General features: G+C 34.9%; 2 protein-coding genes across 2 annotated transcripts in view; both read left to right on the forward strand.

The window, feature by feature from the left end:
* The window catches only part of LOC129253623 (transmembrane protein 132E-like), a 37,354-nt gene extending 27,843 nt beyond the window's left edge, over nt 1-9,511 (forward strand). Inside the window, exons 5-11 of the mRNA XM_064095907.1 lie at nt 2,067-2,210; nt 3,141-3,346; nt 4,096-4,226; nt 4,481-4,641; nt 5,500-5,694; nt 6,287-6,424; nt 6,769-9,511. Of these exons, the coding sequence (XP_063951977.1) occupies nt 2,067-2,210; nt 3,141-3,346; nt 4,096-4,226; nt 4,481-4,641; nt 5,500-5,694; nt 6,287-6,424; nt 6,769-7,962 (2,169 nt within the window). The 3' untranslated portion in view covers nt 7,963-9,511. The remainder of the gene's footprint in view (nt 1-2,066; nt 2,211-3,140; nt 3,347-4,095; nt 4,227-4,480; nt 4,642-5,499; nt 5,695-6,286; nt 6,425-6,768) is intronic.
* Nucleotides 9,512-14,529: 5,018 nt separating this feature from the next.
* Nucleotides 14,530-22,537, forward strand: LOC129276217 (sedoheptulokinase-like). The gene is made up of 3 exons (XM_054912632.2): nt 14,530-15,601; nt 16,656-16,840; nt 17,832-22,537. The coding sequence occupies exons 1-3, from the start codon at nt 14,952-14,954 to the stop codon at nt 18,428-18,430; spliced, it is 1,434 nt and encodes a 477-aa protein (XP_054768607.2). The 5' UTR covers nt 14,530-14,951; the 3' UTR covers nt 18,431-22,537.
* Nucleotides 22,538-23,600: the final 1,063 nt, after the last annotated feature.

Genomic DNA, 23,600 nt, shown 5'->3' on the forward strand with positions numbered 1-23,600 from the left:
GTATTTTTTTCTTATGTTTGACATCCTATACCCGTAAAAGAATATATATTCTGAAAGGAAATTGTCTGAGGAATTCAAAAATGCAATCAGAAAAGGCATAGGGTAATGTCATAAAAAGTTATAGGTCAAAATATGTGAAAAACTGTGAAAAAAATGTACTTCCCAATAAATCTGAGAATCAGATAGACTTTACACCCTATAGGGAAATAACATGTATATTTCAACTCTTTAGAGTGAGACCTTTCCAGTGATACATAAACTTGTTAGGGATAACTCTACCAAAATAATTGGGCGCGATCATCTTGTAAGACCAAATTTCACATCACAATTTTTCGGGAAAATATGTATCAATGCTTGATTTACCCCTAAAATATTATGTAGTCTTGCCTTTAGTTGCATAAATACACTTGCAAACACTAACCAGTATATTATAATATATTTACTGTGGTTATTATGAATAAAAAAATGTTTTAATTTGATACCTCTTGGCTCAAAGACCGGTGGACCACAGGTTGACAACTGAGAGTCAGGTTTAACATACAAAAATATAGGGAAAATGTGAATGCACAATGAAAAGTTCTCATTACTGCTTTAGCTTATTTTCACTTAGTGTGAACAAAAACAACTGACATGTTATAAATAAATCCATACACCTGGCAAAAAATACTATATGTTATTTTATAGTGTTATATTTTAAATATATCCTCTTGCTCGACTTTCTGCAGGACAATTGAATCAATTGAATCAAATGGGCCAATTGAATTTTAATGCACAAAACACATTGTATGGGTACAATTGTCTCTGTTTAGTGTAATCTTTGTACCAGTTTCATTCTCAAGTAGTTTTTTGATAATTTGGAAAAATATTCTCTGAACACTTTTGTGCCAGCCAAATATGTGTCATCTACTGATTCACAGACGCAGTGTGAATTAAGAAAAAAAAAGTGAATAGCATCAGATGAGGGCTTTATTGCTACAAACAAGTTTTCATTAATTAAAATTACATAAAAGGTGTATTTTCTATCTGTTATGTTACCAGAATAATCTGAAGATTTGGACACATCAAAGTTATCACTGTCAGTATACGCTGTCAAAATTGAAACCATGAGGTCATAAACAATAGATTGATTTATCTCTGAAGATTTTAATTAGTTTGTCAAATTGTGCTTTTCTTTTTGAGATTTTTGCAGCTTCTAAATTTTATTGAAGGTAGAACCCACAACTATATTTTACCTCTCCTCATTTCCTATACATCAGACAGCCACAATTTTAATCATGTAAATTTCATGATTTACATCAATTAATTATACTAATAAGCTTAATTAGGTATCCTTTAAACTTAAAAGTTCAAATTTGGCCCACTTATGATTTAAGAATAAGCCAGTGAGCCCCAAAACTATTACATATTTAGGTACTGTGATGTTACACATTTAGTTTCTTAATGAAATGAAAATTTATGCTCCCCTCGTCATGCTCCCCTCGTCTACCACCATGCAAAAATGGCCAATTGATGTTACATAATTGCTAATTACTGGTAAATGAAGTAATCTCAAGTATTTCTTTTTCTTTCAAGTAATTGGTATAAAGATTCCCTTTAATATGATACCAAATATACCCATGTAGCACATGTATTTCAAGTTTTATACCATTAATTATTACTGTGCTTGTCGTGCAAATGTAATGTAACGATACCACCTATTTGCGGGCCCAACATAAAACGCATGGCCATACTGAAAACATTAGAATCCATCATTGTATTTGTAAAAGCTTTAGTTGTACGTGAAGTTCAAGTATGATTTTGCTTGAGCATTGGAATCAGTGGTTTAGGAGGTTTTCTTGAATTTATATTTTTTCTCTCCCTCTCTCTATTCATCTCTCCTTAACCTGTTCTACCACTCCAACTTTTACCCCTCTTCCTTATTCCCTTCCCATCCCTCCACTCTGTTGTCTCCCCCCATCTCTTTCCATCCCTCCTACCCCTCTCTCCTCCTTCCCTACCCCCATGTCCATCCCTTCTATCTTCCCTTTGCCCCCCCCCATCTCTCTGATTTTTCCCTGGTGTCTCAGGGGCAGAGTATTATAAACACTGCTCTGCTCACAGGTCAAGAGGTGACTGTGACCCTTGACATCAAGGTCGTGACCTTTCTGGGTCATGTCATGGATGCTGCAGGCCATGCCAGATGTCGAAGTGCAGATACAGATATTCTGAAGGTGTGGATCAACTTTTAATCTGTCATGGACACAATTAGGTCTATTTACATGTTTGTATATGACTGCTCTTGAGTCTTGATTTACTTTGGATAAAAGAGAAACATCTTAAATGTATATGAGTTAGCTAATTTATTTGATTTTGATTTATATGCTATTGCTATTATTGCACTACAAATTAAGTGCTCATAAAATCTTCCGAGATTTTTCAAAATTTTCCAAAAAGCACAGAAACCTGGACACTTTTAGATGATATTGCCCCAGGTATTCATATCCATGTTTGTTGCCTTTCACTCTTAAAGATAAATTCCAGTTTTGGTAACGATCTAAAAATGACTTTTTACAGAATCTAATATAATGACCACCTAAGTGTCTGTTTGTATGAATAAAAAATATGTGCCAAAGGATTCTGGAAGAAATTGTGTAATTGCTGAGAAATAAGCAAAATAAGCGCGGATTCGGTCACTTCCGTCGGGTCTTTATTTTAGCAATAATAATACACTGTCCCACGTGTGCCTATCTGTGTTGGTGATCTTCAGCGTGAACATTTTTCAGCGTAGATTTCAAGATTTCACAAAGTTCAGTTTATGTAACTGTACCAGATCTAGATCCTCAATGATATACTGACAATTAAGCCTTGTTTTACAGACTTTCTCATGAAATCAGTGTTTACTGCAAATACTGGAATTTCTCTTTAATTACTTTCTGCAGGATTTAATAAATTTGTTATCTTGCAGTTGAGATGAAGAACTTGAGTACACAGTTTATTAAATTGCTTTTGCAATTTACTGCATTGACAATCTTACAGGTATCCATGTATTTCAGTTTATAACATGTTAAATAGAAGAACAAAGAATGTGGAAAATTTGAGTAAAATTGATTTGTTCCATTTATTTTTGGTAATGCTGTTATAATTTGGTATATTATGACCAGGTCCGCCGTAGCTGTGCTAACGTGTATGTAGATGGGACAGAGACTTCTGGTTCACAGAGCACGAGTGTGCAGGTGAGCTTACAGGGTCATCAAGCAACCATCATCTTCAGCGTCTGGGTACCAGAACTGCCTCTGAGATTGGATATCTCTGACAGTAAGCTCAGTACTATCAGAGGATGGAAAGTTGCAGGAGGGAGACAGGATGGGTAAGTATCTCTCCCCCTTCCCCCCCCCCAACACCCAGCATTTCAACCCAGCCTTCCCCTTGTGCATCTCAGGCTGTGGCTGAATGTGCCTCCCCTGCTTTGGCCCTGTGTGTATAGTGCTACTCAAACATGGGATGAGAGCTTTACAGATTTGAATTTAAAAGACAAACTAGGTCAAATAGGGATAGCTTATATAGATTAATGCAATACCCACTCTGTCCTGACGAGTGTTCTTGATGACCTAGAATGGCTCAATGGTAAATTTGATACGACTTTCTTCCTAAACTTCAGAAAGTTATAAAAGATAAGGACTCTGCCAGTTAACTATAATTGTAACTACAATATACAGTAAAACTTTGGGCTGGGTGATAAGGGCATGACTAAAATTTGGGTAGTATGATTGATCAAATTGATTATGCTCATGAATATTCATGTTTCATATGAGAAAGGTCGCCCTACTCTCATATTGGGTAAATTGAACCAGTGAGTCTGGATATAAAGCTGGACCTAATATCAAAAGATCTGCCTTAGGTTATGATGTTGGATTTAATTTTGTGAATCACAACCAGGGCCATGACTGTAACACTGGCATTTCCTGTATAAAATAGTTAGAATCAATTCTAAGTAATGATTGTATTTATTCACAAGGCCCGTAATAATAATTTTCTGGGTGTAATTGTATGAATTGAAAAGACAATTTAATTTACAACATGTGTCTGATTTTTCTTCCTCGCTTATCCATCATTTAGAGGAATTCTAGAACCAGAGAAGATGTTGAATGGAGATGGGGAGACGAGTAAAAAGAATACATGCCACCTCAGATACCAACAAGCCAAGATTAGTGTCTATACAAGGTTTTATGCACCCAATGCAAACTCTGGTAAGTCAATACCTCAAGTTAGCTTATAAGCAGAAAATGAAGACAACATTAGTAAAATTCAGATTAAGGCACTTTAACTCAAAAGATAGAATTTTGGTACAGGCCTGAAGTATTAATTGCATTTGTAAAAGTGGCTGTGAGACCTTAAAGCCATTTACTATTTTGCTGAATGTTAAATATCAATTTAAGTGAAAAATGTATGTGCAATATGTGTAATGTGTAAGTATAAATGTACAACGTCCTTCTTTTGACAGTATCCCGACCTGATGGAAAGAGGATTTACCTATTTGGAGAGGATATGGAACAGTCCATTACTCATCTTGTGAAGAATCAAATCAAGGTTGCGGATCGTTCCATTGCCAGAATAGAGGGAACAAAGATCATTGCCAAGTCTCCTGGAAACACACAAATTGAGGTAAATTATTAAGTTTGTTGATTGATACAGAAATTAAATGAATGCAATTTTTGCCACCCCTTTACCAACAACAAGATTGGCATAACATACAAAACTGCTTTGCTGAATAGGTTATCCTTGACAGGGGGTGAATTAAATAAATGATGTAGGTACCTATTGGCCCATAGTAACAAAGGTTGTTTTGAATCCCTGGATTCTGCAGATTTCATGCATTAACTATGCTCAATTTACCATATATATTTAAGAAGCATCTAAAAATGGACACGTGTTTTTATCACTGTGGACTTCATCAATACTTGTTACTAAGATAAAGTGCATTAATGAGTCAAATTTTCATGTTCAAAACCACTTTTGTGAATGTGGGCTATACTATTTCATAGGTGGTTGGCAGGGGCAGTTTGTTTTGGGGTCATTGGTAAGTCTGTTTTTTCTTGCGATAACTGATAACCGTTTGACGAATAAACTTTAAAACCTAGCCCCAGTATGCATATTGGAGTGACAATGATCTGATAAGTTTTTTGGGTATCAAGGTAAAAAATCAGAGGTCATTATTTACCCGGAAATATGTTGTCGTTATTCCGCTAACTACATGTAACTGTTTCAGCGTTCCAACTTCAAAGTTTGCTAATGTGTGCATATGGGAGTCTGATTAGATTTTAGGGTCAAGGACAAAGTTGTAGGACCACATGTTATTATATACCTGAAAATATCCTGTTCTCATGATAATAGAAGAACTAGCTTGATTTCATATTCATCTTTGAAGGATAAGCTTGATTTGATAGACTTGTTACGTTTTAAATATTACTCATCACAACTAGTTTGGCATTAAACCTTTGATATATAATGTTCTAAATGCAGGTGACGAACCCAAGAACGAAAGAGATCCTTGGTGAATCTCCTCTAATGGTGGCAGCAGACAAGGTCAATATCGCAAACATGAGGGTCACCCTGGTATCTGGTATGACCCTTGATGTTCATGATGTAATAGGTCAAGGTTCAAAAGTCAAAATGGCAAGCATCACTGCATTGAATGACCTCTTTGTTGAACATCAGGTAAGGAAAATCAAGATTTGGAAATAATTGACTAGTTTATCCCATTCTTTGTAAATAAGCTTTTCATGAAACAATGAAAATCTTAAGAATGTCCCAGGGTTTTATGTTTTTCTGTAATTCGATAACAAACATAGTTTTTAATTTTTCTTTGTTTTCCAAGTCTATGAATTACAAGTGTTAATTTTTTGTTTCTTTTAATTTTTTTTTATGGGGGGGGGGTTGGAGGTAGGATTTACTTTTGTTTTTAAAAGGTTGGTTTATTGTATTCTAAAAGATATTGTACTTATGGTACTTTTTATCAAATATTGATTGTTTGGAATTACTGGTCAAAAAAAGTTATTAATCATCTTCTTGATGTCGCAAAATGTAGGGTAACAATTGACTGCATACTTCCGCACAATTTGAAGCTAGATGTCTGTGTATCAGAATTTGAATGGTCAATGTATGTGTGATTTGTTTTTTTTTTTATCAAAGAAAGGGATAGCTTTAAATGAAACCACTTCATTTTGTCTAATCTAATAAGTCCAATCTTTAATATTGTATAGTCCGTTTTTATTCATGCTATAATATTTTCTTTATTGTTGGTTTTTAGGAAGCTGTCTTGGATGCAGTTATGATATTTGATGATGGAACAAACCTGGCACTTCAGGATGTTGATGTTAATGATTACACTGTTGCTATAACAACCCTGGATCCACATATTATCCTGGAAAGTCCAGATTCCATGCAGGTAAGAAGATAATTCCATTAACTCTATCAATCATGACAAGTAGACCTAGAAAGAAAAGAGGAAGACGAAAAGAGAAAGTGGGTGATTTGAGATTACATAATATCACCAATAGTTTGCTGTATTTCCAGTGGATAAATGGTCTTTGTTGCTGTGACTTCAAACTCTAAAAGTACATGTATAGCCATTTAATCCTTTGTGTATGATATAGTGGACTCCACTCCAAACCAAATAAGTAACATTGAAAATGAGGACATTGATATTAGAAAATATTTCGTTCTCTCTCGAAAATCATCTTCTGTTTTTGTATCTGACAGATCTGTATGTTTTTGTGTATACCTTTACAGGCATATCCTGGTTTAATCGCCATGGGAGAGGGCAGCACATCTATCATGTTAGAGATTTCTCTACCAAAACCATGCATGAAGCGTCGTCGTAGCAATGCTATCGTCTATGACCTGATCCCTGTCAATGTGACCTTCAATAATCCCAAGTACACAGGCCTGATTAATAATGATGCTACCTCTTTACCAACTGGCACAAACAGCCTGTGGAGGAGTCTAACCAGAGTGCCAGGAACGGTGGATTATGGGATTGTCAGGGTGAACTTTGACCTTATGGATACTGGAAAGAAAGATTCAAGTGTTATTTCTTCAATTCCGCTGGACGTTGACTTTAGTAACATATATCCCATGGGACCGGGTGCACACCAAAATGATGAGACAGAATCCTCGACGGTAGCTCCTTTTGATGGGGAAAGTAATGGATCAAGCAGTGATGATGATCCATTGTCAGGCATTGAAATTGGGATGTATGTCCTGCTTAGTGTTTTTAGTTTAGCCATTCTAGCCTTCATGGTGAACTGTGTGATGTTCATGGCAAAGTACCGAAGGGCCAAGAGGATTCCAAAGACACACCAGTCAGTCCCTTACCCTCAGAACTGGGTCATGTTTGGCATGCAAGAAGAACATCCACGCTACCACATGGACCCTGCTGAGAACATCCCTCTAAGACTCAAGGATGAAGAGGAAGGGAGTAGCCGTGATGAAGCTATTGGCACAGAAAGTGAGGTCAGCATTGAAAGACACAGCTCGGAGGAGGGTCGAAGGATATGTAGCCATGGTATTGAAGAGACATCGTTAATGCAAGTCCCTCAAGAGCATCGCGCCAGCAACGAGTCGCAGGATGTCGATTGTGGTGTGGTGATGGATGGTGATGATAATGAGGATGGGTCATTAGAGGGACTTGAAGAGCCATCACAACATGCAGAGGAGTCATCTTCATCTTCAACAAGTAGTGAAAATAAAAATGCCAGCAGTGATACAAATCTGGTCACTGAAAAAGCTCAAGACAATGATGTAGAATCAATACCAGAGGACACATCACCATCATTAAACACCAACCAGTCTAACAGTTCTTGTGATGTTAGACTAACTCTGAATCCATCAGATGACAGCATGCAGCTGAAATCAGGACTTGAAGGAATGGAGTTCAGTCAAATCTTGAACTATCTTGATAATTTGAAAGAGAGTTGCACGTAGCGGTTGTGTACGTGGTAATGCCCACATAACTACAAATGATGATGTCCTCATACAACCTTGTCATTTATGTTTATTATGAAAGCAAGAAATGTTTGAAAAGCACAACTCATTAGATGAGACTGAATTAAAGTTATGAATATAGTACACTGCTCTTTGTAGAAATCACCACTGGATATGTTATTTTTGGTATTATAGTAATGAAACTCACAAAGTCAGTAATGAATTGATCTAAGTTGCATTGAATGTGGAAAATATTTCATGTCTCTTCCCATTACAGGTAATAGATGGCCATTGGATTAGAATTGCATTTCCTGCCAAAAGCATTAATTATGTACAACTTAGTATTTTTTAAAACAAATTTTATTGAAACGAAATAACCTTGCCAAAAAAATCAATTCACATGAAGTATGTAAATATGTTATGAATTATGTAACATAAGTAGAAAAGCCCAAAAGAGAAAGGAGAATGTAAAACAAATAAATTTGTATTCAATGCTTGTGAAATTATGATAAAATACTCAAAGAGACGGGACAAGATGTTTGTCCAAGGTGAGAAGCACTTGTCCAATAAGTCATAAATATTTCAAGTTACTCACTTACTGGTAGGCTTTGTTCTTTGTATGCACAAAACATTGTTGTACCTAAAGATAAAATTTAGGGTATTAATATCTTTAAAAAAATGAAAAATGAGACATGTGTTATGCAAGAATGGCATATTATTGCATGGTGTCATTCCTCACACAAAGCAGCTTCATTTGTTACACCCTCACTCGATCACTTTGCCACCTCTCAATACGCAAACGACAAATTTGTTCTTGCCCATCTCTGGACTCCTCTTTTACATTTGAAACTATTATTAAACATGAACACCAGTTGTGGTAACAAGTTTAAAATGATTCTGGACAGAACCCCAAGTGTTCATATGTGCCAAAGAATTCTAGTACAAAATGTGTAATTGCTAAAAATTTGACAAAACAAGCATGGTATTCCAGCTAGATATCAGTTTTTTTTCTCAAGCAATGAAAATGCCTTGTCCCATATGTGATTAGCTTTGTTGGTGATCTTCATGGTGATTGTTTATCAGCTTAGATTTCATGATTTTACACAGTTAGGTTTATGTAAATAAACTAGAGCTAGATCCAGAATATATGGTGACCACCTTGATTTTAAAGTATATGTCATCAAATCATTGTTTGCTGCGACTACTTTCCTTTGATACCATTTATGTAAAAACTAAAACCCCAATAATCCTCCCACCAATTCTGTGTGAGCTAAATTTTTAAAGTTATTTTCTGTAATTTGTTATGAATCAAAATATCTTTCCTATGTGAGAGGAAGCATCTCAATGTTATTTACATTTGCATTTTTCTTTTTGCAGACATTTAAAAATTATGTGAGTCTGTGCATGAAATTATGGATATGGGTGTATGTGTCTGGCTGTGTCTGTTTTCAATGTACATTGTGTGTACAGCGAATCGAGTGTGCATAACTATCTGTGTCATACATTATGATTGTACTGTACATTCTAATTTTCATGAAATGACTATGTGAAGAAAATGATTAAAAGAATTTTAATATAATGTACATAATGCATGTTTGCCAATGCAGTCAAATACATTTGATTGACCAAAATCTATATGAATAATTGTTCTGTGTGTTAAACAGATATTTGTATATTTTGCATTCAGCACTTAGTGCATTTGATTATGTGTTAACCTACTATGTAACTCATTCTACAGCTGTGTTAAGAACAGTTAGAGACAAGTGCTGCCTCTGGACAAATTTATTTCTAATCTGCCAAATTCTGCCAAATGTATTCACATATGAATTGTTTGACCTTGTAGGGAATTCAATAAATATCTGTATAGTTTCAGCAAATACTGCAAGTTTATCTAACAGCAAGCACTGTTAAATACCAACTTGTATGGAATGGATGTCCAATATCCATGATATTACTTAATGTCAAATAATAAGATCACCCTTTAAGCATATACAAAAATAGATTTTATGTTCAAACATGGATTAATTTTGAAGTATCATACACATGTGATTTTTTTGTACCTGCTTAGTAAACTTGACTTTTTAAAGGGGTATTCCGGGCTGAAAATATATCTAAATAAATAAAGTAAAATTCACAGAGCAAAATGCTGAAAAATTCATCAAATTCGGACAACAAATAACAAAGTTATTGAATTTTACAGTTTAGCAATATTTTGTGAAAATAGTTAAATGCACATCATGAATATTCATTAGGTGGGATGATGATGTCACATCCCCACTTTTTTTTTCTTATGTTACATGAAATCATAATTTTTTCATACATGTGTGAATTACATGTGTGAATAATATCATAATGAAATAAGTTGCAGTAATGAATATCTAATGCACTAACTGAATCAGTTGTCAATCCAAATTTTTCAGTTCTTGTTAGAAAAAATATGAATGAAGCTAATTTCATATAATAAAATACAAAAGAACAAGTGGGGATATGACATCATCAAGTTGCTCATTGAATATTCATAAAGACATGCCTAGAACGGTTTCACCAGAATAATGCAAATCTTTAAAATGCCATAACTTTGTTATTCTTTGTCCGATTTTGATAAAATTTTCAGTGTTTTGTTTGTCTGATTTTTCTTTATCTGTTTAAATCTTATTTAAATCTCAGCCTGGAGCATCCCTTTAAGCAACGGAAATATTGATATCCACTGTATATTAAGATATATTGTTGTTTTTTGTACTTAATTGAATGATTGCAGAAATTTAAGGACCTACATAAGTTAGACCTACATGTATGGGTGGGACTTAATAGGAATTGTCTTTGATATCAACCTTTGATACCATTGCTGTACAAAGTAATGTTGGTATTCCGTGCATTTCATTTGTAATTTTTATAGTTTGCTAATACCTTGGTCACATTTGCTCTACAGCGGCCGTACAGCGAGTCGAAAACAGCCGTTTTATTAATTTTAATTCAAACCACCTATATGTAGTTAGTACAAAAAAATGTTTAAACGGCTGTTTTCGACTCGCCGTTTGGCCGCCGTAGAGCAAATGTGACCAAGGTATAAGTATGACACTCCATGTGAAAAGTCTGGCTTTTTGTACATACTTCAATTATGTACAGACTTGAACCCAATCCTTTCACCCCAGTCATTGATGCTTTGATTTTTTTTATACTTAACTATGCATATTATAGGGCTATATTTCATTCTAGTGTGCTACAATGGTTTTAATAATGTACATGAGGTAACCACCGTCTTTTTATTTATAAAAAGAGAAACAGTACTTATTTTTCTAACTCTATTCTCATGAATGGACTTTCCCACCAAGTAACAACTTCTATTTTCATTCAATTGCAATGCATATTACCAAGACAATTGTAATAATTATCTAATGTGTAGAATTTTACAAATTTGAAGAGCTAGTTCATTTATTTTTTTCTTTGTATTCGTAACATTTGTTCCCACCTAAATTATTTTATTTAGATACATTTAAAGGCAGTCATTACCCACCAGTCCATATGTACAAATTGGAATCCACTAATTATGGCTTGTGGCATAATTAATAAACTTTTTTTATTCTTTTTTATTGCCTGTCTGTAAAAGACATTGGTTCAGTTGTTTTCTCAGTTGAAATACCTAGTTGCATGTTACCATTTCATCTATTACAAATGTCCCACATAATGATCTTGTAATGAAAGGAGAAGGATGGTATTATCTTTGTAATATTTGCCATGAATGAAGAAGATCAAATTTGGCATCCCATAAAGATTGAATGTTGATGAATCTAATCAGGGTCCTGTAACACAAAGTTTAGTGATTGATCATACACTTGATTTTTACGATTGTACATTGTAATCAATCATAAACAAATATTCTGCGATCATTGCAAAGCTTTGTGTAACTGGCCCCATGACCTAGTTCAACTCAATTTTCCAGAATACCAGCCCAGTAGTGCTGGAATACTCTGGTTAAATAAAGGTGTGGTTTAAACCTCCAATCTTTTCTCTTATTGAAACATTTTGCTATCATTGATACAAGCCCCTGTGTTATTCCATCATAGTCAGAGAAATTGCTTTCATAAACAATGACTTTCAGAATAAGAAAATAATCCATATAATTGGAATTTATGTGAAAAGACATAAAAGCAAGAGAATGTTGAATTCAATAGCCTTTCAAAGTCTTTTGATGATTATGATGCTCAAGAAGCACTTCATAATGATAGGATTAATTTCCATGTATTATGGTGGACAGTTAATGTCATTGGTTGCTTTTATATTTATATCGGTCATAATTCCAATATTAACAATATAATCAAGATTTGTACATCCATTGAAGACTGATGAAAGTATAAACCTGTTATGACAGAATGCTTATCACCAATTAGATTCAGAAGCACACACAAAGCATTATTGTACGGGGAATTGAACATATTTTTTTATAAAACACATAAAATTCCTTAAGTGTTGGTGAGATGCACATTTTTTTCCTTATACAATGTAAATGTTGTCATGTTTTGACAACTTCTTTCTAAATCTGCTCTTTTCTAGACATGTGCAGTGAAACCTGCTAGTGTTTCCTTTAATTTGAATACAAACCAACTGATTCTCATTGGATTATTGTTAACAACAATAGAAACAGTTTGTTTTGGTTAAAATTATGCTTCTTTACACATTATTTTCTATTGGCTTTCAAACACACATATTCATCTTTTATGGGTATGCTTATTTATCATAAATGAGTATGAATATTATGTTAGATCTGAGTTACATGTCACAGATAAATGTTACTTGGCTTCTTGATATGATTTTGATCCATTTGATTTTTTTTCCCTCATGAATTATACTTATCTTTTGGAAAATTTTGTTGTTTTAAACAAAAAAAAATCTACATTTATGAGCTTTTTATCTTTGCCAAAATGTACATGTTTTTTTTTCTTTTTAAGTTGTAACTACAACAATTTCTCAAAGTTTTGTGTATAATTATGCAGAATATTTTTTATTGGAGTCTCATTATTATGTAGTCTTGTAAAGACCAATATATTGACATCTGAAGCATGAATGATCTCTGTATGAAAATTATTCATGAAAGTTATCAAGAATTTAAGATTGAATGCACACAGGAGCATTTAGAAAAAAAAAATCATGTGCGATTATGTGTGCATGTGTGTGTTGTTTTTGCTCATGACAAGTGTTTGTGCTGTTTCTATATACACTCACATAAAGTTATTTGTACAGGACCTTTGCATAAATGTAGATACATATTGCCAATCTAAACTTTATATATTATGAAGAATGATGAAGATGACTTATTCTCCATATTTTATCTCCTCATGGAGAGAAATTGAATATGAAATAATAAAAAAAATGATGAAACTCTGCTCATACCCTTGATATTGAATCATATGTTAGACTGTAGGAAGAATGAAAGCGTAAGGGAGAGAAGGAGAGGGAATGGAGGGTCAAGTGGTAAGTTTGAGGGATACCTGGAAATGATGTGCAAGATTGAGAGAGGAAGGGGGTACACAGAATAAACAGTTCAATTGAGGTGGGGATGGAGGGAAGGGGATATTACAGCTAGCACACAATTTAGTTAGTAGAATATATAAAAGGAGTCAGTAGTGTTTTCCAAGTAGGCCTAGCATTTTTTGTAATGATATTTTTATACTTTTTATCATGAAATTATTATTGTATTCCTATTTGTTTAAAATGTTTTCACAGTTTTATAATATCTCTTCAATGCTCCCTATAAAGCAAGAAGTGGAAATAAATGAAGTAAAAATAAATAAAGGATTTAGCATGTTTAGTAAAATCTTCATTTTTGTAACTTTATCTAATGATAAATCAAGGGGGGTGTCAAAGAAGTTACCGCTCATTTCAATATTTCAAGTTTGGTTTAATAAAAACTGGGATAAGGGGTGAGGAAAAGAGGAAGAAAATAAATTAAAGGAAAACATATGAAGAATTGTTTGGGCCTATAAAGATTGTAGAAGATTAAATAACTCAGTTTTAGGCCGTCTTGCCGGGCAAGACAACCTGAAAGTGATGCCAACCCCCATACAAAAAATAACTTGGCGCCTTCCCAGATACATCAGCGTCAGCGTGGCCAGTGAAAAAAATCCAATTATGCCAGAGGAGCAGCGAAATTATGCTAAATCGCGAAAAATTATGCCAAACCGTTTTGGACCCTAGGATTTTCCACAGCACAGGGGGGGGGGGGCAAAAAGAAAAAAAAAAAGGTCTTCAATCACAAATAAAGGATTTCGTACCAGAAAAAAAATTGACAAGCACAAAAAAAAATGATGCTAAATATGCTATTATTATGCCAGATTCTTTGCTTAAAAAAAGTCTAATTATGCCCCAAATTATGCTGAAAGGGTCGAAATTATGCCAGAAAAAAAGTCTAATTATGCCAGGCATAATGAATTATGCTGAAAGGGTCGAAATTATGCCAAAAAGCATAATTATGCCAGTTCTGGCAACGTTGATCAGCGTGCAATCAAATGACAAAAAATGGTAGAAATGTGTCTTGCCATTATATTTTCTCTCATTGCCGACGGTGGCGGTGTGCAAAGAAGAGCATGTCTACGGATAGACAGGAATAACCGTCGTTTCTGGGGATTTCCTTAACAATTCTGACATTTCACCATAATCCCCATTCACCATGTATGGTGAGTGGAGCCAACGTAGTTCAGCGGAACAACCAAAATACAGAGACTGAAGCTTTTGGTCTAGTCTACGGGGGGTTCCATGGACAATTGGCTTCGTAAAACAAAAGAACAGTTCTATGAAAGACCCTTTCATGCAAACAGGCCCCTGGATTAAACATTTGGCTTGCCATACACACACGATCATGGCACACGCCCACTTCGGACAGCAGTCAGGTAGACTAGTCAAACTTCAAAGTACTAATTTATTGTTTTTCAGGCATCAAGAAATCTCATTTCAATTACAATTGAACTCTGCATGAATGATAGATATTAAGAACTATGAATGTGAGGTCTGTAGACACAAAACTTGGTATCGATTTAGGTACAACCTCTGTCAAATTGTCGCTGATCAATGGCACAAGCCGCGAGGTATTGTTTGCCGTCGCACGTCCCACAGCGGCCAGGACTGTCGGCGTGGAGAGCCCACCGTTGTCTGATGAACAGGACGTCAAGAAAATTTTCATCACTATTCAAGCATGTCTACACGATCTAGCACAGTTTTATTCCGCATGCGATGCTACTTACAAATTGAAGGCAGTCGGTGTAACAGGGCAGATGCACGGAATTGTTTTTTGGAGATCTGACTTGACAATCGATGACATTGTGAAAGAAAAAGATGATGGAATTGAGAGCCGGGAGAATTTCAGTAATCTGTTTACCTGGCAAGATGGAAGATGCACTCCTGGATTTCTAGCTGAACTACCATCCCCTGATTCACACCTCAGGTTAGCTACAGGTCATGGTTGTGCTACTGCTTTCTGGCTCCAGAGAAACAACTCACATTTTGTGCAGAGATTTGATCGAGCTGGATCAATCATGGATATGTTTGTGACATTGATATGCGGGATAGAGACTCCTATTATGTCAACACAGAATGCAGCAAGCTGGGGTTATTTCAACTGCAAATCAAATACATGGAATTCTCAAAAGTAAATTCAACGTGCTATACATACGTATCTTGTGTGGAATTTGTTTTTTACGTAGATAAATCTATCTTGATCAGTTGAATGAGTTGATTGTTAAATTTAATTTATTTTTTCAACAATCTAATTCTAAATCATTGTTGGTTTGATGATTTGGCTTCCCTTCAGAATACAATGCAACACTATAACCTAGAGGATGTTGTAATTTCTTTCCTATTGAGGTACATATGAGAAATATGTTCTAACAGTAGAAAATCATGTTGCATTGCATTTTGAAATACCCCAATGATTATGTTTCATTTGGTTTAATTAATTTGAATAATACATTCCTCTGTACTAAACATTCTTGACCTTGAAAAAAAGCTGGCCTTATCGTGAAATTAGTCACCTCTCTTCTCGTGTGTGTGCACTCGTGTACAAAGTCAATGGAAGTTGACGAAATAAACTGCAGTGAATGGACTGGTGACTTAAACCAGGATAATGCCAAAAGCACTTTAGACATACATGTAGATTATAGGAGTTATTTATTTAGTCTATTGCATAATATTGCCTGTTGGGAGTTGGTATTCTTTTAGAATGCAGTCAGCAGATAGAAAATTGGGTTGGGTGTAGGATTTTTTCACTAGTTGCCATAGTATTGGTAAATTAGGATGTGATCTTCAATGTGTATGTGGTCAGGATGCAAATTTGGCTTGTTATGTGATATCTTTGGATCAAACAAATCATGATTTTCCAACATGAACTTTACTCTTCTTTTTTTTTGCTTTTGACAATGCAATAATTGATAATTGTACAAGTATATGATATCTTTTTTTTAAATTTTTGTTGTGGTCTTACTCATCAAGCAGTTTAAAAAGCTCAGAAATAGCCTAAGCATTTCAAAGCTTAATTATAATCGAAATTATTGAAAATAAGTTTTCAGAATCTTAAGAATATCCATTTGATGGGAAACACATACAAATTGTGGAAGATAATACCTCGATCAATGTCCAGCTTTTCAGGCAGTGTTTCAATTCTAAGTTAGAATATTTACAACCCGATGTTGATTCCTTTGTTTTAGACTGTCACGTGCTGGGTTTCCTGTTCATCTCCTTCCTGAAGTAAGAGCTCCTGGTAGTATTGCAGGTCAAATCAAGAGATGTAGTTGGTGTGATGGCGTCTTACCAGAAGGTGTTGATGTAGGAGTTGGGATGGGAGACCTTCCATGTAACATGCTACCAGTCTTACAGACACCAACTCATGGAGGTATTTTCTGTTACAAATAAAATAATAGTATAATTTTAAGCTTTACTCTATAGATGTTTCCACAGCACAACCAGGCTGGTATTTCATAATGCTGTTTGTAAGTTACGAGTGACTTTACAAACAACTGGTGATCCTTTCTCGTGGTAAATGATACATACCTAATTTTCATTGATGTTGATTTGGCACCTAAGAAAGGATCACTGGTGACCGCTGGTTCATAAAGTTGCTCATAACTTGAGAACAACTTAGTGAAACATCTACCCAGATTGTCCAGGGAAGTGTCTGACTTTCTTTCAAAAAGCAAAAAAAAAATGTGATAAGCAAAATAATAGGGAGGGAATCACTACCCAGTGGGATTGGTTCATTTTTCATCTAGAACGTTTTTTGAGAAGCAAAATAAAAAGCTCTTAAATTTGTTCACCATTGTTCTATTGTCTTCCCAAAATGTCAAATTTTTCCATTCAGAGGGTGGGACCCTGCCCTACCTTCATAGATCTGTAGATGAGACCCACTTGTGTGTTTTTAATCCTTCCTCATCTTTAATTATTGTATTACTAAGGTACACTTTTAAACTTCCATAATGTTGGTGAGTAGGCAAGAAAAAAAATAGCCTGTAGACTGATTCTGATTTTCGCTTAACTGATACCCCTAGGCAATATTCAAATTGGTATAAGCAGCAATTCTGCTTTTTTTTTCAATCGTTATGAAACATCTGCTATTCAGCAAGAGGTTCAGTTGACTTACAATCATAACAGACATATACTGTGTATGACCTATGAGCACAGGAATGGACCATGGCAAATAAATTGAATATTACATGTGTTACAATGGTAATGTACAATAACAAGAGTAATATTTTGAACTTGTACTTCATTTCTTTATTCCATAAGTTCCTGTATTGTGAAACAAATAAAGTTTGGATGAATATGCTCCATGAAATAATGGTGAAAAAATGTATGCAATTCAACCAATCCCTTATGATCTATTGCAGTGATAAGCATCAGTACATCTGCTCAGATTGTTACTAGCACTCCACCTGGTTTCACTCCACCGCCATCGGATGGCTCATCCCCCATTGAGTACTTCCCATTCTTTGACAGGAAGTTCCTCTCTGTAGCTGCTTCACTAACAGGAGGTAATGTCCTTGCCCACCTGGTGACTACACTCCAGGAGTGGCTGAGTGCTTTAGATTTACCCCAAGCATCCGATAGAGATAGATTATTCTTAATGATGATTGACTCAGGTTTGAAATGCAAGGATACCACTCTTGTGGTTGATCCTGTCCTTGGAGGAGAACGGCATCAGCCAAACAGAAGGGGTTCGGTGTCCAACATTGGGTTTGAGAACCTATCTCTTGGTGATATCTTCAGGGCCACTTGCAGAGGTATTGCAAAGAACCTCAGCAGAATGTGCCCTGCAGAAGAGATGGTTAACAAGGGAGTGACACAGGTTGTTGGATGTGGCAGTGCCCTGCTTCGTGACCCGGTACTCAAGGAAGAGCTCGAGAAAGCATTTCAGAGTTTGCCATTCGTGTATAGTGATAAGGGTGATGCATCGTTAGGAGCAGCATTAGCAATGTGTACAGATTAAATCAGTTAATACACTGCTTTTTCATCACTTCTACTTTTTACTGGTGATGTTTCACATTGTTGGAAAATTAGTTATCTTGGTGGAGCATGAAGGTAAAGAGAATGGAGTGACAACGATATGCAAATTGTTTCCATTCTCTAAAGAAGTACAAAAGAATACACAGGTGCACTGTAGGCTTTGGTGGCGACCTATGATGCCGCCAATTTCATGCGAACACTGAAAAGTGATTTATGTTGAAAATAGATAACTGGGATATTTCCATTTTTATTTGAGCACGAAACATAGATACATGTATTGAACACATGAGGAAATATACATCAAAGGCTTATTGTGTCGTGATATTGGGCAAAATATTGAATGATACCATGTTTAAAATGTAATAAAACCTAATAATTTGATGTTTTTAAAATCAACAAAAAAATCCCACAAACTTCCACACTATAAAAATATTATGATCAGTTGGAATATATTAATTTGTGATGCTATGTGTCAGAACTGTGGCCAAATGCGGCCAGTAGAGTAATTTGAAATCATATTTCAAGAAATATTGCTACATTTATTTTTGCTATCCCCTTTACAAAAGTGAGCAATGTGTCTGCTCATATTATCCAACCACAGGCAGCATGAAGTAATTATCATTACAAAATCATGTTTCCTTTTGTAATTCACCTGTAAGTCTGTAGTTAGGCAGGAATTTTTTTGTCTATAATCTGCAAAAAATATGCAATGAAACACATGTGTAACATACATTATTTTATCATTGCGGCATCAAAGTGGTTATCAAGGGAAAGTGTTGGATGGTTGTCCATGTCTTAAAACTCATTGGGTGGAGAGCATTTGATATGCTATGTATTGGATTATGCAACTTCAACCAGTTGGCTGTATGAAATTTTGGGTCACAGAACAATGGCATTTTCAATGAACATTCAATCTTATGACTAATACCATTTTATTCAATTCTCCCTTGTGAAAGCCTGTTTCTATGTAATACCTCATGGTAGATCCTTCTGGGATGGGATGGGGGGTTGAAAACTTGCTATATATGATTATTTAACACCCATCAAGTCTAATGTCATACACAGGTGACTCTGCCTAAGTCAAATCTCTTCAGATCACAGAAATATATCTAACTTTAAAGGGGAATAAAACTTTTGGAACAAGTGGGCTTGTGTGGAAAGAGAAAAATCAAAAGAATAAGATCAAAGAAAGTTTGAGAAAAATCAGACAAATAATGATAAAGTTATGAGCATTTGAATATTGCGATCACTAATGCTATGGAGATCCTCCCATTGGCAATGCGACAAAGATGTGTGATATCACATGCGAACAACTTCCCTATGATGGACTATAAAATTCCCCCAAAATGTCTCTTTTAATATGGAAGGTTGATTTGTGCAGAGTCTACTATAGTAATTTACTGTGTTCTATGTAATCCTACAGGTTGTGGCCACATTCCGATAGTCATGAAACATACCAAATTAAAGATCAAGCAGATAAAGATGTTGAGTTAATGAAACTGGAAACAACATTTATAGCATTCACAAACATGTTCAATTTGCAGACAAGAGAAGGTAGAAAGCAGGCTAGTTCCTAGCTCATGATATAATTGGATGAGTGTAATAATACCTAAGTGAAATATTGTATGATCGTGACATTTCAGGATGAAATGTAAAAGAAAAATAATGTTTAATTGAATTAAATTGAATTGAAAATGCAAGTAATCACATAAACCCATATTCTGAACTCATGCTTAATTGATACTCAAGTTGTATTTTTAATTTTAACCATTGACACCAAATTCAGTAATAGCTGTCTGGGTATGATAAATAGGATAGTTTCCTTCACAATAAAAGCATGCAGAAAGAACATGGTACAAATTGAAATCAAAATGTTGGAATTTATGGCTTATAATAATTGTAGCAATTTTAGACCATGGCTTAAAGGGGAATCCAGCCTTGGCCATTAAATGTTGTATTGGGAAGGAGAAAAATAAATTAAACAGAATGGTGAAAGTTTGAAAGAAATCGGACAAGCAATAAGAAAGTTATAGCTGCTTTAAAATTGAGATCACTAATACTATGTAGATTTCAAATTGGCAACTGGGTAAGTAAATTATGACAAGGGGCAAGGACTTTCCCATAGGCCATGTACTTTATTATCAGGGATTTATGGTTTTCTCTTAAGTACCCATTTCCCTGGGGCAGTAATATAAATATAACCCAGGTAGTATATTGTTTTATGTCCTTATGAAAGAAAAATATAATTTGAAATAAAACTTTTTGGAAAAATTACACTTTAGCCATAATATGTATTGGAGTAGTACTCAGTACATGGAAGAGTAGTCCTTGCCTTACATCACTATGACATCCCATATGCGGCCAATTTGAAGTCTCCATGGGTATAGTGATTACCAATATTTACAACTTTTAAAAATTCATAACTTTCCTGTTGTTTGTCCTTTATTGTTCAAACTTTCACCTATCAACTTGTCTGATTTTTATTTTCCCTATAAAAACAAGTTTTTATTTGGGTTGGATTTCCCTTTAAGTTTAACTGCAGGTTTCAACTTGATTTACCTTTATTCAAGACAACTTCAAGATATATCTGATATTATAGTGAACTGGTAATTCCAATACATTGAAGAGGATACTACCAGGAAATGTCGTTCTTGTTTGGTGGTGGAGAAATGTTTCATAAAACTGTTTGTGAAGTTGTGTATGACTTTGCAAGCTACTTGGAGATGAAGTGCTAGAAAGTGAGCCACAAGTTCTTCACAAGCAAACTTTATCTGTACTTCAACTACTTTCATTTACATCAAGGCAAAAAGCATACTTTATAAATTTGTTTTGATAGTGTTTATCTATATTTGCAAATTTTAACCTCAGTTCTTTGTGTGATTAGGACTAACTATTGGCTAGTTATATAACATGTTGTTCATAAGGTTGTGCACAACTTTCCAAGCAGCTTAATGAAATGGCCGCCAGGTATTGTGAACTTTCTCAAAGGATTGATTTAAAAAGGAAATGATTGTAAAATGAAATGCATTGCACAAAATGGACGCGTTTTTGTTTGGCAAACAATTCACTAGAATCTAGAATAACTGTACCAAACCTGAGTAAAGTTGAAAAGTAATTGTCAAATTTCTACAGACTGCAATAAAGCTGTTGTGAAAGCCCAGACAATATTTGTCAATCTGTCATCTTTCTCCAGAAAACATAGTGTTCTTTCAAGGCAACAAAAGGGCAAAATAAAACAGAAACGTAGAACTGAAAATCCAATTGTATAATCGGATGTTAACTGTCAAATTAACCAAATCAACCTTTTTTAAATTTTTGCACTGTTTTGAAAGAAAGTATACTTATGTCTATATCAATATGAATCTATATTAATAGAGTGATTTAGTATTTGATTAAATAACAATTATTTTTCAATGTTATGATGCAAAAATGTAGTGCATGGCCGAGTTCTTCATGGAATGTGTTAAATCATCCTTACAATTCCAACTTTTGATCCACGTTCGTGAAAAATATTGCAGGATGTCTTATAAAATGGTAAAGAAAAAGTTGATTTTTTTAGTTATAATAGCATCAGCTCTCTCTTTCTCTTGCATGCACATCACTATTTTAGCCAGGAAATACAAAACTAATAAAATAATCTTTACATTTTTTATTTACTTTTACAAATTTTTTTGTGATATTTTTTTATAGAGACTGTTTCTGAAAACAACTGGGCATGAAATACCCTTAAGTCCATGCTAACAAAAGGGTGACTTACATGAATTGAAGGAGAAATATCATGCAAGCATAACACTCAAAACATAATCATAATCGATATAAAATAGGAACGTTATGACATTTTAAAATTTCACGTAATTACCTGTAGCTATATGCACATTCTGGTCGTTATAGGAGTGAGAAACACCAGATATGACTTCTAGTCATTTTTTCTAATGCGTTTTGCTTTATGAAATATGAAATATATTTTCTCATTTAATCAAAAACAGTTTTATACCTCTTTAAAATGTGGCATCGCTATTTTTGTACCCTATTGCGATTCAATGACAAGTATCCCTTTTGTCAAATCTGCCAAAAATGTGAAATATTGTATAATAAAATACAAAAGAAAGAAGGAGTATGTGACATCAATGATTCTTTAATTTGTGTATCACCGTGTTGTGCATATTAGTGTTTCATTAGAAATAAGAGAAATTTCAAAATGTCAAATGATCAAATCGGATGTACATTAAGAAACATATGTATGTTTCTTATTATACATTCAATTTGATCAAATCTTTGCAGTTTGATTTTTCTTTTATTGAAATGTACCTATTGTTGAGGTAGACTTTCCGTCTAAGGATATCCTTTTAGATTGCACACTTTTTCTCCATTAGATGTAACTGGGCAACGAGAATTGTGGGGAGGAGTGAGAGGAATGAGGCCAGTTCTGTTATTCTCTTTTTTTTCACCAACTTACAGATAATTTATCGACTCTTTGGGCAGCTTTAAGCTTTGATTGTTAAATCATCAACATAGGCAATTGATGAAATAATTATAAAAATCTCTGTTCGTTCGACTATTTTTTTCATTCTTCACTTAATAAACTGCTCAAGTCATGATATATTGAAAGTATTTTGTTTATATGAACTTGGGGGGAAAAAATCGTCATTACGGGCGCCACAGAAGAACATGCCAATGTATTTGTATGTTTTGGGGTTTGTGAATGAAATGATGTGCAAAAAGTTTGGTCGGCAAAAACCGTATCAGGACATCTACCCCCTGGACATCCACCCACCGGACATCTACCCCGGACATCTACCCCCTAGACATCTACCCCCGGTCATCTACCCCCGAACATCTACCCCCGGACATCTACCCCCTGGACATCTACCCCCTGGACATCTACCCCCGGACATCTACCCCCAGACATCCACCCCCAGACATCTGCTCCCCGGACATCCACCCCCCGGACATCTAACAAAAAATCATGCGAGCGCGTAGCGCTGGATAAAGTTTTTTTTATTGTCAGCACTTTTTAGTGAGCATGAACATGGTGCGTATCTCTTCAAAAATTTATTTAATGACACTAATGGTCAATACAACCAGTCGGCAGTAGCAGCCATAGGTGGATCCAGGGGGGCCCAGGCCCCTCTTTTGGCGGAGCAGAAAAAAAG

This window comes from Lytechinus pictus, chromosome 2, assembly GCF_037042905.1.
Source record: "Lytechinus pictus isolate F3 Inbred chromosome 2, Lp3.0, whole genome shotgun sequence".
In the NCBI taxonomy this organism is placed as follows: Eukaryota; Metazoa; Echinodermata; class Echinoidea; order Temnopleuroida; family Toxopneustidae; genus Lytechinus; species Lytechinus pictus.